General features: G+C 36.5%; 1 protein-coding gene across 1 annotated transcript; it reads left to right on the top strand.

Annotated features, from left to right (window-relative positions):
- The first annotated feature begins 1,783 nt into the window (after positions 1–1,783).
- Positions 1,784–4,474, top strand: barx1 (BARX homeobox 1). Its single transcript, XM_052569782.1, has 4 exons — positions 1,784–2,346; positions 3,343–3,634; positions 3,790–3,874; positions 3,972–4,474. The coding sequence occupies exons 1-4, from the start codon at positions 2,145–2,147 to the stop codon at positions 4,137–4,139; spliced, it is 747 nt and encodes a 248-aa protein (XP_052425742.1). The 5' UTR covers positions 1,784–2,144; the 3' UTR covers positions 4,140–4,474.
- The last annotated feature ends 11,772 nt before the right edge of the window (positions 4,475–16,246 follow it).

The following is a 16,246-nucleotide window of genomic DNA, read 5'->3' as shown; positions in this document are numbered from 1 at the left end:
CACCTAGGAAAAGACTACATATAAAAAAAATCGATAATTACATCTGCTTATTGATATACACTGATGCTTTGCAATGCAGCATTCACATGATGTCGCCTAGTGGTTGAAATACAGAAGCGCTTTAGAGGCCACCTTGCCTGCTATAGGTGAACAAGCAGAAGGGCTTGGATGTATAATGACTTCTTTCTTTCTTTCTTTCTTTCTATTTAGGAATTTCAATATCTTTGTTTTCTGTGATTGCAAATATGTAAATTCAGTATTTAAGATATAATAATACACAACTGAATGTAACAATAGTAATTAGCCTATAATAGTGAAAATACAGATATAGATACGCGCTTTATGAAAGTAAAACAACATTATTTCGCATGAAGAGACTAAGAAAAATCGAGTGAGATCAAGAAGAAAAGACTGGAGAGAAAAAGAAAACATGCTGCTGCGTAATTCTGGCGTTAATGTTAAAATTGACGGCGATCGTATTACTAAACAGTTTAAAACAAAGAAAGAAATATAATTTCTGTCAAAAGACTGTAACGTGACACAACTGAGTGGTCTATGTCTAAAGGAGAGACTTTACCACTGACCAGAAGTGTCTCACTTTTCAACATATATTTTGCATTAGCCTATTTGTGAAATTTTTTTATATGAATTGGAATGCTATGCATAAAATAAACAAAACTGAAATATGTAAGCATTTTGATCTAATGCCCTTGCGTAAAAGTATCACCTTACATTGATTTATTTTTTATTTTTTATTATAACACTTGAATTACCATGTTAAAAAAATGAACTAAAATTCAAAACAATTTCCTGACGATGGTGAATAACCTCTAAATGATTCACCACTGTTTTGTCATCGAATCAACATGGCAAAATAACACCTTAAGAAACGTTTCCTATTTTTCAATTTCAACATCACAAGTAAAATTGGAAACGGTGTGCTATGCAATTAAAATGTCAGTTAAAAGTTGTTGAACTACATACTTTCTATGTAGCCACATATATTGTATCAGCAATATTTATGATATTTTTACGTTCCTCCAATTTTTGCAGGACATTTTAGCGGACGTTTTTTTAAGGGCCCCAGCCTCTAAAGATTACATTTTAAATAAAACTGAATATGGACATCTATATATAACCATGATTCATAAACTAACTGATGAAGGAGATGTGCCATTCTGTGATAAGCTCCTATATTTATTTCGGACGTATTCAGATTTATTTTGACAAGACTTTCGTTTATTTTTTATAAGTTTGAATTTAATAAAGTCCCTCTAATGTAATTTAATAATGGGCCTAGAACCTATTTATTTGTTAAGCTGATATAGCCTAGTGTAGACAAGACAGTCGTTGAAACGTAGGCTATGCGATTAATGGGTCAGTAACAAATTAAGTTCGAGACCTTAAAAAAAAAATCTTGTAGAAAAAAAAAAAAACATGTAGACCTATATGGACAAGACCTACAAAACATTTTAGTTCAGAAATGGAAACATCATTAGCATATAGAATACGTGTATCTATTCAAATCACTTTAGTATGAATGGCTTTTTCAAATGTAGCCTATTTTAGAATAATAATTTATCCGTCCAAACAACATCTCTGACCCGTTTTAAAATGAAACTTATTCAAATGACCGAAGACGTTTGAAAACTAGTCGCACCACAAGTGAAATGTTTTGACTATTTGTTTTCCCTTTATTTACAAAGGGTGCCCAAGCATGCTGAGGAGGAGGTGTGGCGTTGTGCTAGACCTCCTTAAACTCAGATGTCTATGTTCCTGATTCAGAGCTCAGTTGGTGCCGTAAGAACAGAAACAGGCTGCCCTTACTGGGCGGATCAGACTTCTCACTCCAGCTGCGTGGACGGGACCACACATTTCGGAACTCGCCAACAGAAAAGCAAATTCACTCATGTTTTGAACGTTTTAAGATCGAGCGTCAATTAGAGACTTCTTTACGTATTTCAAAGGTTCTCCACAACCGTAAGGATGTTTTTTTCTTTTTCTTTTTTTTAAATGATCGCATCTAAAAATCTGAATGGACGACTCGGTGCTTTACAAGGACATCTGAATCCTCAATGTGACCTCAAGGTTTCTACAGGCTTCCAGGAGGTTCGGAGAACATCTGCAACATTTAAACTATAATAATGCAACATCCTTTGGAGATTGGGGCGCACTACTACCCCCCGGATGCCCATCCAGACCAAAGGTCTCACAGGTACAGGAGTTTCATGATTGAAGAGATTCTTACAGACCATCCGGACCACAAGGTATCAAATCCCACTGGAGACCTTCTTAAATTTGGAGTACATGCCCTTTTGTCCGCCAGACCATACCACAACCACTTAGGTAAGTACCATGACCTTTCAGTCAGACGATACTTTGAGATCCGGCATGGGCAATCCTTTAACCTTCTCTTAATACAGGGACATTCAAATTGCACAACCTCTCGATTTGCCTACTCACAGGGAAAATATTCCACATTGTCTCTGCGGACCAATACAAAACAAATCAGATATCTCCGATAGAAATATATTCAATGCATTGGACCGAGCAAGCTTTTAAAAATTGCAAATGCACGCCATTTCAGGCCCTACTGCATGCATTTCATGCTATTTTATTTATACTCTGGGAAAGAGAGTCATTACCAGCCCGTGCATGAAAAAAATAAGTACAATTAAGAAATTCATTAAAATAAAAAAAGTGTTTCATTTGCCGCCTTAACAGCAAAATTAAATAATAGTGGTGCAAAAGTAACAAACTGCATTGATACATTTACTGCACTTTTTCAACAGCTTTGAATTTAAGATGAAGAAAATTCAGATGAAAATGCAAAAATCGAGCCAAAAAAACTGTTAATGTGTTAAAAGTTACTGTGACAAACTGAACGTTTGGAAATAAAGATGTTGTAATGAAAACATTTTTACCCCGAGGAAAGATTATGCAGCTTTCAGTTAACGCTGAATTATTCCAGTATGAAAAATAAGATTTTGGATTTTTTTTCCCATTTTTAAACGACACCACCCGTTATGGATGGAAAGATGTATGCCAGAAATAATCCAAGACATGTACTTTAAATAATCATTAGTCTATTTTGTTGTTCAAGACTTTTTGTATCTTTCGTAAAACTCCTTATAGATTCCAAATTCAGTTATAGCTAATATACTGATCATTGTTATATTATTTTATAAGCCTATAGAAATTTGCACATAAAAAAATCAGTTTTCACTATGATGATCCATTCGAACTTTTTTTTTTTAACTGACATGAAGATGCCACTATAAGTTGCAGTTCCGACTACATTGTAATGACTAATGCACACACATACAATTGTTTTACTTCTAGTCCTGAAAGCAGACCAGACCAGTATCCTGAAGTTTCCAGTGTCTCCTCTGGCCTGCTCGCTCGGGGCGCCGTTGGGCTCTGCGCTTCTGTCCGGCGCCGCGGGTCTGCAGGTGGGCTCCTCATCCCATCATCTCCCGCTGGACCTCCATCTTCGGGGAAAGCTCGACCCTGGAGCTGATGCAGTGAGCAAGACTAAGAAGGGAAGAAGGAGTAGAACTGTGTTTACCGAGCTACAGCTGATGGGCTTGGAAAAGCGATTTGAGAAACAGAAGTATCTCTCAACTCCTGACAGGTAAACACGCTTTTTAATTTCAGTTAGGCTAGTAGCCTTTTTAAAACTAATTGTATTATTTTGTTATGAGCGTAATTATGGAACCACAGCTTATGCAAAGAACAGATTGATGTTGTATAAGAAATGGTTTAGTCGACATCTTTCTCTTTTTACAGAATAGACCTAGCAGAGTCTCTAGGCCTGAGTCAGCTTCAAGTCAAAACATGGTATCAAAACAGAAGAATGAAATGGAAAAAAATCGTAAGTTATAGACCTCATTGGCATAAAAATGACGATTCAACTGTCATAGGCCTACCTGTGAAAATCTAAACTGATGTTTATCGTTGTTGTTTCGAAGGTGTTGCAAGGAGGAGGACTAGAGTCACCGACCAAACCAAAGGGCCGTCCGAAAAAGAACTCCATCCCCAGCAGCGAGCAGCTGTCGGAGCAGGAGAGGACACGAGACGCGGACCGCTTATCCGACGGCGGGGCTTCTTCACTTTCTGATGCAAACCAAGAGGAATAAACGAGAACATCCGTGCGAACATGTTTATCTCCAGGACGCGAACGGGCCTAAAGTTGGCCTCTTTGGATCATGCCTTTATGTTGGCACTTACAGACCTAACCACTCGACCTGATTTTATACTACCTATGTTTTGTCTGTTTGATTAGCCCAACTTTCGCGGGACTTGAAAAGTCATAGTGAACTTTTTCCAGGGACCAGAGCGGTGGTTATAGGCTAGTGACTGGTCTTTTTCTCAGCAATGAAAGCTGTGGTATCATGAACTTTTTATCGGCATATATTGTGCTTTTTTACGCTTATCATTCATTGGTATTTCAAAAATATGAAAAAAAAAAAATTAAAATGTCAATTTTTCGAAGACAGTTTTACGTTGTGGCAATGTGACCTTTTTATTCTTGTAAAATGTGACACCACAAGACACAAATGACAACAGGAAAGTCATCCACAATAGGTTAATAATAATAATAATAATAATAATAATAATAATAAAAGGCTTATAATAACAATAATAACCATAAATAATGTGAAATCCCTTGTTGCTGGTTTTCGTTTTATATTGTGTCCGATTCATGCTCATTATCTCTGAGGCTCATCGATTGCGGGCTGCATGTGTCATTTTACGCGGAACTGGGCGCCATCACACCGCGCATTAGACTTATTTTGGCGTGTTTACGCAGTAAAGGTAAATATGTGGTAACACAATATTTTCGAAGTTGAGGTTATTTATTTTCACAGAAAGATCCTTTTAATCAATGACACTGGTTATGATGCCAAGAAGAAGTGTCTGAAGTAAGCGATTTGCAGTTTGATGATTATGTAGGCCTGTTCAATTTTCCCCACAGTATTTGCAAAATGCTGAAATGACCTTTTTTCTGCTGATCACTTTGGAATTGGGCTATTTAGAAAATACGTCTCTTTTCTCGATTTTCTTTAAGAAGCCTAACATATTTAACACCCAGGACCCTTGCCCCGTGATGCAAGAAAATACTAGATTTTGAAATAAACGGTAGGCTAACATTTTATAAATAGCCTAATTGTATGAAGAAAAATGACGAATAGTAGACTTACAGTATATAAGGCTGTTAATGCATATAATTCAGTTGTAGAACTACATTCAAATCGTTCTATTAGCCAAACCTTTCATATATCTTCATACGGACTACATTTTTAAACACCGGTGAGGCAGCCGCTACTTTGCTTTGCATTTACAAGATGTCAAGTTTTTTGATGATGTGGCCTTGTAAAAGTTACTGTAGCTAAAAAGTAAAAATGCACTTCAGTGAAACAAATTCGCGTATTTTGCCATTTCTGGACAAAATATTGATATCTCCCATCAGCATCATACTCCAGTAGCCTATAATAACATAATCCGGTTACATTAAATTTCATATAATAATATATATAATATCAAATATGTAAACCCTTACGGACTTAGACTCGCGTGCTATAACTTAGGTCGCTCTTCCAGCGGACACACAGGCCTATTTTAATATAATTTTATTGTAACGGAATCACGAACAAGTCATATCTTTTAAAATTTTTATTATTTTTATTTTGTTTAATATAAATCCAGTTCATCAGATCCATTCTATATTTGGCTATACATACATCAAAATATTGAGCTGGGATATTTGTAGCATTTCCATCAAGTCAGTGTTCAGTTTAATACAAAAATAAGAACACAAATATCGTATAGCTGTCAAAGAGCTCATCGGACAACCATCGAACAGTGAAGGAACTAATTATGGGACATTTTTAATACCAAGTCTCTTTAATGTATAGGACTGATATAGTTAAGTCTGGGTGGACGAAATGATACTCTGCCTGGAATACAGACAATATAGTGATTTGGTACAATTAATTTCACATGTTCTTGGTTTCGTTTTACCAATGTGAACTCCAGACAAGGCTATTAATCAAAATCATACATTAATGAAGGAATAACGATGCACTGCAGTGCTCAATTATCTTGGTAAATTAGTTTCTAATATAGGTTCTCTTGGTCCTGTATAAATTCTGGAGGCTGGAGTTATAATGCCCGGACAGGATCATCATTCAAGAACACACATGAAACACCGGCACTCATCAATAGCCCATATGTGGTTACGTACAATAACAGTAAAAGCATTAATTAGGCTGTATTTAGCCGCGTGGCAAAGCACCATTCTTCTTCTTCTTCTTTTTTTCTAATTCTGAAAATAAGCAGCCGCAAGCCAGACCAAAGTCTCCATCCTATATATATATTTTAGGGATATTTGAGCTTGTCTATTTGTGACATTATCAAGCTCACACACATTTGCACTTCTTGTTGCGCCTGGAATTTCACCAGTAAATTAAATACATGTTTTAAAATATTTAAGTGCAAAGTGAATGAACTCCTTTATGTGAAGGCCATATGGAAACAAGTGACAAAGTATATTACAGGCCTATATACATTTACAGATAACGTGTCACGTTCTGTTTTACGACAGATATGAGTAGATAGCTTACTATTGAGAATCGAGTTTTATATAATTTAGGGTTTTATAAGTATACTTTCAAATTAAATAAAAGAGGCCATTATAGAGAGTGTGCGTGTGTGTGTTATAGCAGGTTTAACTGTATTCTTACGTGACGTGAGTTCGTCAAAACAGCACGTTCGTGACTGTAGCTGTCAGATCCAAATGTGTTGAATTAAGGCCAAAGATTTTGCCTCAAGCGCGTGAAACATGAAAATAATTTACGTTACTTTGTCGAGAAATTTTAAGTTACTGAACCTTATTGAGTAGCTATAGTATTGAGTATAGTTAAAAAAGACACGGTTTCAAGATTTTAGTTTTAATATTTTTTTATATAATAAAATAATCTCTTTTTTTATATAATAAAAAAATAATAATCTCAAAATCTATTAATAAAAAAAAAACGTAGTTGCAGTTTTAAAACCTCTTTTTAAAAATCTAAATTTTGCATGCAGTAAGCTTACCTGACATTAATAACTCTACTGATATTCTGAAGAAACACAACATTTATGAAGCTAACATGTAAACACACAATTCTTTGAAATAAAATCCTTGCTATAATATTAGTTTAATAATGGCAGTCACCAAGATATATATAGGGCTACATACAAGACCTGCCTTTGGAGAAAGAAGAGGATGGTGATGAGGAAGAGTGGAAGGCTCTCATTTGAAATCTTCTTTGTAAAGGAAACATGTTTATTTCTGAACTGTGATAGTTATTGCCATTTAGAATTATTGCCATACATATCTTAAGAGAAAATTCTGTTTACGTTACAAATAATGGATTACAATTTAGAAAAAAAAAAAAAAAAAAAAAAAAAAAAAAAAACCTGAGTAACTAATACACTGGACACTTAAAGTAACTTTTTCTTCCTTACATAAAGACCAAATACAAAATGACATATATATCACGAAACTCTTCGAATATCATCACATGACAAAGTAGCTTTATAACAAACAAGCTGCCCTAAACTCAACAGTCTATCCCCTGAATATCCTCTTTGCTGTATTCTTACTTGCCAATATACAGGTCTTTCCACACCATATAATAATCAACTATTATTTCCTTTTGGTGTTTTTGACACTAGTTTAACTGGATTACAAGCAAACAAATGCTGGTGACAGAATCATTAGAGTGAGATGATTCAGAGGATGCTATGGTCTACTGTTACAGACAGATGTTTACTGCTTTATTTACACATTTGTAGCAGTTAAAGAAACTAAAATGTCATGAAAACACGATTACCGTCACTCTGGTGGTGCGGAGACTTTAGGAGACTTAACCACAGGATGGTCATTTTAGTTTAAGTTTTTGTTCCACACGACCCTTATGTGCACAAAGACAACAGTACAAGTTTTAGGAAATAAACCCTGCACAATCCCATAGCACAATCCCATAGAACTCTTCCTTCCTAATGGGACGTTTAATGTTATTTGCAGTCTTTCCAGTGTCATTAGTGTGGATTTCATCTGAACAGAAGAGATGAGTTTACAATGCAGGTGCTGAAATTTCACTCAGAAGTATTTAGCTCAAGAGCTTGTGGAAAATAAATGCACGCATTGTCGTCTGGATTGAAGGGAATCCATTGCGGATGAAGTCATGGGCAGGAATGCCTAATGCACTCAAGTGAACAAAACCTCATCCCAGAAACAGACTCTTAGCCTGGACTTGATAAACTCCAGGTCTATTCAATCAAGATCAAGATTTTAAAATGATTGTGCAAAGCTGAAAATATATTTAGCTCCGTTGTGTGATCCACTTAAAAATGCTTAAAAACACAAAATTCCAAACTCTCCATCAGTGTGCATTATCTTCACTAGTGTTTTTGCTTTAAACGAGTGACTGTGCATGCATATCGCCAGGCCCCACAACTCCTTATGTCGTGGTTAAACGGTTTATCCATTTGTCAGTATTCACCCATGTCATAATTAGGTCTTGCTGCAATCATTATGCAGATTAAGAACAGGTGCACATGCACTTCTAGCAACAGCATGAAAGGCCAGCAGTGATGACCATGGCAACTTTCATTACCTGTAATCATGAGTTGTGAAAGGTTGTGTGTTTACAGACTGCGTGATGCCAACTCCAGACGTTCAGCATACGGCTAAATGCTCCACATGTCTTCTCTTTCCTGTCTGGACCTTGTGAAGGTCGAGCGTTGGACGGCAATGACTTCCGACATAAATTGCAATCAGCAGGAAGAGTCAGCTACGAGGAATCTGGTGATTTGGGACTTCCACGTGAGATGCAATTTAATCATTAAGTGGACCCCGTTGTGGTGGCATGTTCGTGCGCTGATGCAAGAAGCAAGCAAGGGTTGGAGGGTGTGTGGGGTGGAAGACCCCCAGTCTCTGAGATGGGTATTTGTGGAGTCAAAAGGTGCGCACTTAAACAGAACTCAACTTAGGGGCCCACATGTTGAGCGTCTGCCCAGCCACACACAGGAGAATTCTTCACGATTAAAGCTCCTCTGATTAATCTAACTTATGTGCCAAAACTGCACATGCTGCGTATGATCCCAATTACACTGAAACTCGATTCAGCATGGAGCACCTCTACGGTCGCCCTGCCTCCCGTCTGTTTTCCCTGGACTATGTTTGACGGCATGCTTTAATGTGACACTGTTCAAATTTTAAGTGATAACATCAAATGTGTGTTTTCACACTTTGAACTACCTTTTCATTTATTTAAACCAAAAATTGTTTAACCAAACTGGGCACCAAACTGATATGACTTTGTTTCTTTAAAACACACACAAATTATGAATTGTCCAAATCATGAAAGTCAATGGGTCCAAAAAAAATCCAAGCTACAAAAAGACATTCAAATAGCACTTTCTGACTACATTTAATCAGACTGAGTAAACAGTATATAGCCTGAACCTAGATAACATTCCTTTCCCCAAGCTGGATTAAGAATAGATAAGAGTAAGTAGTTGGGGTGGAGGAGGGATGCCATAAAAACTGCCATGGGACAGAGGTAAACTGGCTCTTTATATTTACTGTCATGCTAATTAAAGGGATAGTTTACCCAAAAATGAAAATTCTGCCATTAATTACTCACCCTTATGGCGTTACAAACCCGTAAGTCCTTTATTCATTTCAGAACACAAATTAAGATATTTTTTGATGAAATCCGAGAGCTTTCTGACCCTCCGTAGACAGCAACTCAAATGAAATGTTCCCAGGTCCAGAAACAAAGCAAGGACATTAGTCAAATTGTCCATGTGACATCATTCAACCATCATTTATGACAATATGCTTTTGCGCAGAAAGAAAACAAAAATAACTATATTATTCAACATTTTTTGCATTGTTTCATTTAGAGAAAGCACGTGCATCATGATACTGTCCACAGAAGTGGCACACCAATGCAGACGGGATGAGGAGCAGAATTGTTAAACAAAGTCTTTCTTTTTGTTTCCTTTGTGCAAAAATACTATTCTTGTAACTTTGTAAAATTACGATTGAACCGCTGATGTCACATGGACTTTTTTACCAATGTGCTTGCTAGTATTCTGGACCTGGGAACATTTCAGTTGTGCTGCGATTTATGCAGGGTCAGAAAGCTCTAGGATTTCATGAAAAATATCTATAATACTTGTGGTCCGATAATGAACAAAGGTCTTACACATTTCCAATAAGGCGCCATGAACCTCAAATGCAAATTAACATCAAACCTCACAGGTTCTCACACAAGGTTTGTATCTGCATGCTAAAGGCGATCATGTCACACTTTTTGTTCCTTTGTCTTACAGTCATGCGAATGCCAATTCCAGAAACAAGAAACACAAGCTAATATGAATTTCAATGGAGTCCAAAATTCAAGCTCGGTAAACTCTAACCTGCCAAATTTGCCAATAGATGAAAGATATGTCATTTAGATTATATATATATATATATATATATATATATATATATATATATATATATATATATATATATATATATATATATATATATATTGCTTTTGGTTGTTTCCATGGCAAAATGCACTATGCCCACTGGCAGCATGCTAAATTATAAAAGTCCTATTCACAGAAAATACATTGTGAAACATTAGCAAAATGTGTAAATAACTGCCTATTGCTATGGCACATTTATCAAAGCACATACTAAAACACCATTTCAGAAGAATGGCGAGGTGATGACATTTTTACGAGAGAGGAAAATTCAAATATAGAGTGTATACGGTTTAACGGTCTCTATGCCTCATTACTATACATGCACATTATGACCTATTCATTGGGTTGAATGCTCTGAGCTCCTGGGCGGTGCTGTTCAGATCTCAACTTACCGAGCTCAGTGAGCGAGGTGTGAATAAGGTCTCCACTGTTTCTGTTCTTACATGACCAAACCAGCAAGAGAGCACTCTCTCAGAGCCCAGCTTTAAAATAAACACAATTTGTATGTGTCTCAAAGCTTAACAGCCATAGTTTATAATTCCTAATGACCGAAATGTGCACGCTACTCACAGTAATGCTCAAAAGCAGGCTTTATTCCGTCATTGTACAAACAGTACCAAAACACATGTTGTCTTCGCCTCGTCCACTTTCGACTGGTCATTTTATGCAGTCCTGACCTATACCGTTCACCGCAGCAGTTTCCATGCTGCAAGTCAACAGAAAATATGTTCTGACATAGCATGAGTGAGGAGGAATCATTCAGGAAAATGAAAAAAGAGGGAAAGTACTTTATTTCCCAGTCTTAATGAAACTCTATCAAAAGTAATATTTCTCCATGTAAGTGCTGAGACTTTCCTAAAGTGCAGCAAATGACTTCTCAAAGACATCGGACTAATGGGAGAAGGCATTAGTGCACATAAACAAGGCCATCATTCCAGCTGTTCGGCTGCCAATTTGATGTTCCTTTTTTAGCCGTGACCCCCTTCCTCCCATCCCCAACCCGTCCATTTATCCTATGAGCACAGTTTGCAGGAAATGTCAGCCCCCTGTGATTGATCTGAGATGGGCGATTCCCTGATTTCATGGTAGTATAAAGCAAGACAGCTGTTGGAAGAAATCAAATTCCAGCAGGAGCTGGAAAGACTTATTTTTTTTCATCTTTTTAACGGAGCTATTGGCTCTGACCAGACGAGTAAATAAAAATAAAAAAAACACGGCCACAATGTGGCAGGAGGTGAGCGAAGCGCTCATTATATAGCAATTATTGTACAAAAAAAACTTTCCTCTCAAAATCTAACTTGAAAGTCAATCCTACATTTTAAAGACTTTTGAGAAGACATGACAAGCAGTGAGGATATGTTTTCTCTGGACCCACTCGTCTAGATTTTCTGTAACAAGTTCAAGACGTGCACACAGTACGTATATAGCAGAAGGATCTGACCCAGGGTTCTTTGGCCGGGATCCTTTAATGCTGTTGTTTTACAGTCTGGCTTCAGAAGCATCTTGTACTATGGGGATTTTTCAAATAATGTGTCGTATTCAAAATCAATATACAAATACAGAAAGATAATGACTTTGTAAATACTACAAAAGTGCTAACCAAATTGGGGAAAAAAAAAGAGTGTTTCACAACTTGTCACTTTCAAAAACATACAACAGGAAAAACGGTTTATTTGACTGATTTTAATTGAAATTTGATTATGTCAGCTGAAATGACTTCCATTGTTGATTGAAGACTAATTAGAATATAAATACAAAGTATTTTTTCAGAACATTTAAATCTAGATTTTCTCATTTCTTATTTGGAAACTGATCTGTGATGACTGTAACAATGGATGTTGCCATTGCAATTGCAAGCTGGGCATTACAGAGCTGGGCAATCACACCACTGCTCTATTATATACAACTATTTATCATATTAAATCATTTTTGGACATCATTTTGAGCAGACATGGATAATGGATAATACCTGTGGTTAGTAGTCAACTGTAAAGGTCAGTCAAGTGTATTCACACAAAGTCTGGTCCACACTGTATCTTATATTTTGTAAGTATTAGCTATATAGGTTTAAATGTAGCTTTTAATTTTGAAAAAAAGAAGAAAAAAGATTCTTAATTTGGCCTGATATTAGATAGCTATCATTCAAATCTACAATCGTGTAAAGTAGAAAACAGCTAAAATGGCAGAAAACTAAATTTCTTAGCCTTAATTAATTTAACAATTGTAGGCTCTCTATATAATATCAAAAATAGATCTTAATATAAATTGTATGTCTATGACTAACTCTCTTTTTTATTAAACTGCCAAAAGAACTTTTACAACTATAGAAAGTATGAAGAAACTAAATACCTGTGTGCCATGAGTAAAAAAAAAAGAGCAATCAAAAGTTTTTCCCCAATTATCAGCTTTTTAATATGTCTGGGGGGAAAAGACACAAAGCTAATGGTTTGATTCAACCATTTTGATTCCACTCAGGCATATTAAAAACCCAAGGTGCCCTTCTTTCCGGAAGTTGAATAAACCCAGCTAAACAGAAAGGAACTGTTAAGTTCACTCAACCCTTTTCGAATGCAGTATGCATTATATGGTCAGTGGACGGACTGGACATCCATGGGAATGTGGTCTGAAGCTGAGACTAAGTGGAGTGTAACTGCTACAGGCTATATTAAGGGCTTTCAAATCAATCAATCACAGCCATATAATGACAGACGGACTCCGTACAAACACTCGAAACAATAGAGTTCCACAGAAGAGCCTCCAAACCAGGCTGCTCAGCACGCACACCACACTTCTTTTCACTTTCATCAATTTATAGCCTGAGTATTAGCTATGATTTATGTCTTTTCCTGCCTTTAAAGGTCTGGATCTCATAATATATTACTTAGCTTGCTCTGCTCCTGGTTCATCAAACCACATAAACATTTTGCAGTAAGAAATGGTCATTGAGCGAAGTGTTATTTTAGTTTTTAGCATTCTAAATAAAGTAGTCAGGGACGCCGGGCAGCTGGATGAGAGCATGCTGTGGGGCAGTATGTAACTCTGTGGTTGCGGTCGACAGAACGCCAGTCATTAGGAGGCTGAAATAATGCAATATTGTTTCTCCCTATTCTGCAGTTTCTTGTCAGAGATGCTATCGCACGTCTTTGAATGACTTCAGGACTTCCGGTCATTTTCATTTAGTGAATGCTACGTAATCGTAATGGTCTGGAAAATAGTAGCGAGCCGGTCACACTCGGTTGTTCTTTGTCACTGTTTATGCGGTAAGATGACGGATAGTTTAAGTTGGGAATAGAAAGCCTTTAACACTGTAATCACTTCTTTCTTTCTCTGCAATATGTGTACACAACAATCAGTGGATAAAAATGTGGGTTACAAGTCCATTGTTGTAGACATAAGAAAGAAAATATATATATATTTTTTTTAGCATCCACATGGGCTGCATTTGTACAGAATACAATGGGGACATTGCGACATTGACAACTGAAGTGTACATTGGAGTGTAGTCTTTTAATGTAATTGACATACTAAAAAAATTATACTACATAATGTGAGATCAAATAGTCTAAGTAAAGTCGTGAGAGGAGATAGTGTTGCAAAAGCCCAATGATACATTTATATTTTATTTATTGTTATTTATTTATTTATGCTAAAAATATTCATATTGTGAAATATTACAATTTAAAATAACTGCTTTTATAGATTTTCAGAAGCCATTCTAATGTCCGCTAATTTGCTCCTCAAGAAACATTCTCTGTTGTCAATATTAAAAACAGCTGTGCTGCTTAATATTTTTTTTGTGTGTGTGTGTGTGGAAACTATGATACATTTTTCATAGAATATTTGATTAATAGAGATGCATTTGAAATACAATAATATATGTTCATACTGTCACTTTTTATCAATTTAATGTATTTTTGCTCAATTAAAGTATTAAATTTTTTGCTGGTCATACTGTTTTTTTTTTTTTTCTTTTTTAGATGATGGATGGTTCAAAATTGAAAGACTTTTACATTGTAATCAGTCTTTCTTTTTTTCCCCATAATGTGTACACAGTGATCAGTGGATAAAATAGGTTTTTTCATTGTGGTAGATGTGGAAAGAAATAGTCTATTATAAATAATATAATAATAGGCCTATATAGAAATACAATATACAGAGCACATTGACAGAATAGACTGACCAAACTGGATTTTACTAGCATCAGAAAGAATGTTAGTCTTAAATATGATTTAAATAATAAAAAATATTTTTTTATTATTATTATTATTACAGCCTGATTAACAAGAAGTAATAGTTGATGCTAAGCATAATGTGGTCAATCTTTCTTATTGAGTCACATTCAGACAGCTGTGAGATCCTGCTAATGTGAGCCAAGCCAACAGCTGACTAATTCTGTGAAATTAAATAACATTCAAATTCATTTATGTAATTTGCAAAGGCGTATTAATGTTTATGGAATTATCAATGCAGCCAAATATTCCAGATTGAAAATGCTAATGGATATTGAAACCCTTCTCTCTCTCTCACACACACACACACACCCACACACACATTCAGTTGTGACTGATGAATATTACTCCTTCAAGCAGTGTGTAACAACGCCAAGAGGCTCGGCCAATCGATCTGTCGGTTAGAATGATCAAGGCTGTTTATATGACGAGGCAATGGACAAAAACAGCCAGTTAGACACAGTTTACACCCATAAACAGCTGTTTTGCATCAGGTACGTGGTTTAGTCGGCCGTTAAGGGCGGCTTAAATGACCCCAATCAGGGAATGACAGAATATTTGCCAAAAAAAAACAACGCTTTCAGTTATTGAAACCTCAATTTTAAACTCCTACGTTTTCCGTGAAACTTTACAGTGCACGGCGTGTTTTGCAGGAAGGATGAATGAGAACGATTCCAACGAAAATACCAAACAAGCTTTCAAGTGTGAGTCAAAAATGGAAAAAAGTTGGCAATTTTTTAAAGCCCACCCAGTCCATACTCTTACATTCATCCTTTTAAGACTCATTCAGTGATGGCTAATTGGGTATTAATGTGCCAAAAAAATCTAAACGAAATAACACGGCATTTGCCAAGAAAATCTAAGAGGAACACGTCTCACGATTCAGCACGGAGTGCCGCACTGGAGCTGGCAAGAGATTTATGACATGTTAACGTGGTCGACGACAGGGCAGTTCGCGCCAAGGCATCCCACTGCACGTGCATTAAGGAGCCGGGTCCCTTAAACATGCTGATCAAAATATTAACACTAAGAGTAAACATGGGCCCTTTATCTGACACTGATTTACATTACAAAGAAGTTGAATCCAAGAGTGAGCCAGTGGTTCCCTCATTAGCCGCAACCTTTACCTCACACTTCTCTGCGATGCACACAGGTGGATGCACAACTCTGGGCGACTCTTGTGTTTATGTTATCTTTTCATAAGCTCTACTTGAAATTTGTCAAACTGCATCATTGTTTAAGTATGTGCCAGTCAAACGCAGGCGTGCCAGATGGTTGCCTCTCCCCTAACCTTGCCCTTGGCAGTTTCAGTCATACCGAATTTCAAGAGTGAAGTCAGGTCCATTGACTTGCTTTTTCACACCCTTTTTTCATTTGCTTCAGCCAGAGTCTGCCAGTGGAAAGGGGTAACGCCATTCGCCGAATCTGACAGGACGACTAATATAAAATGGACAGATGGAAAAAAAGCCCTCTCAAGT

This window comes from Carassius gibelio, chromosome B11, assembly GCF_023724105.1.
Source record: "Carassius gibelio isolate Cgi1373 ecotype wild population from Czech Republic chromosome B11, carGib1.2-hapl.c, whole genome shotgun sequence".
In the NCBI taxonomy this organism is placed as follows: domain Eukaryota; kingdom Metazoa; phylum Chordata; class Actinopteri; order Cypriniformes; family Cyprinidae; genus Carassius; species Carassius gibelio.
The sequence above is the reverse complement of the archived record's forward strand: the minus strand, read 5'-3'. Positions and strand labels throughout refer to the sequence as shown.

What these genes read in the sequence shown, in the direction of transcription:
- barx1 (XM_052569782.1), top strand. Translation starts at nt 2,145, where the DNA reads ATGCAACATCCTTTGGAGATTGGGGCGCACTACTACCCCCCGGATGCC. An exon ending in TATCTCTCAACTCCTGACAG is followed by an intron (nt 3,635 to 3,789) that starts GTAAACACGCTT and finishes CTCTTTTTACAG; the next exon opens with AATAGACCTAGCAGAGTCTC. An exon ending in GAATGAAATGGAAAAAAATC is followed by an intron (nt 3,875 to 3,971) that starts GTAAGTTATAGA and finishes GTTGTTTCGAAG; the next exon opens with GTGTTGCAAGGAGGAGGACT.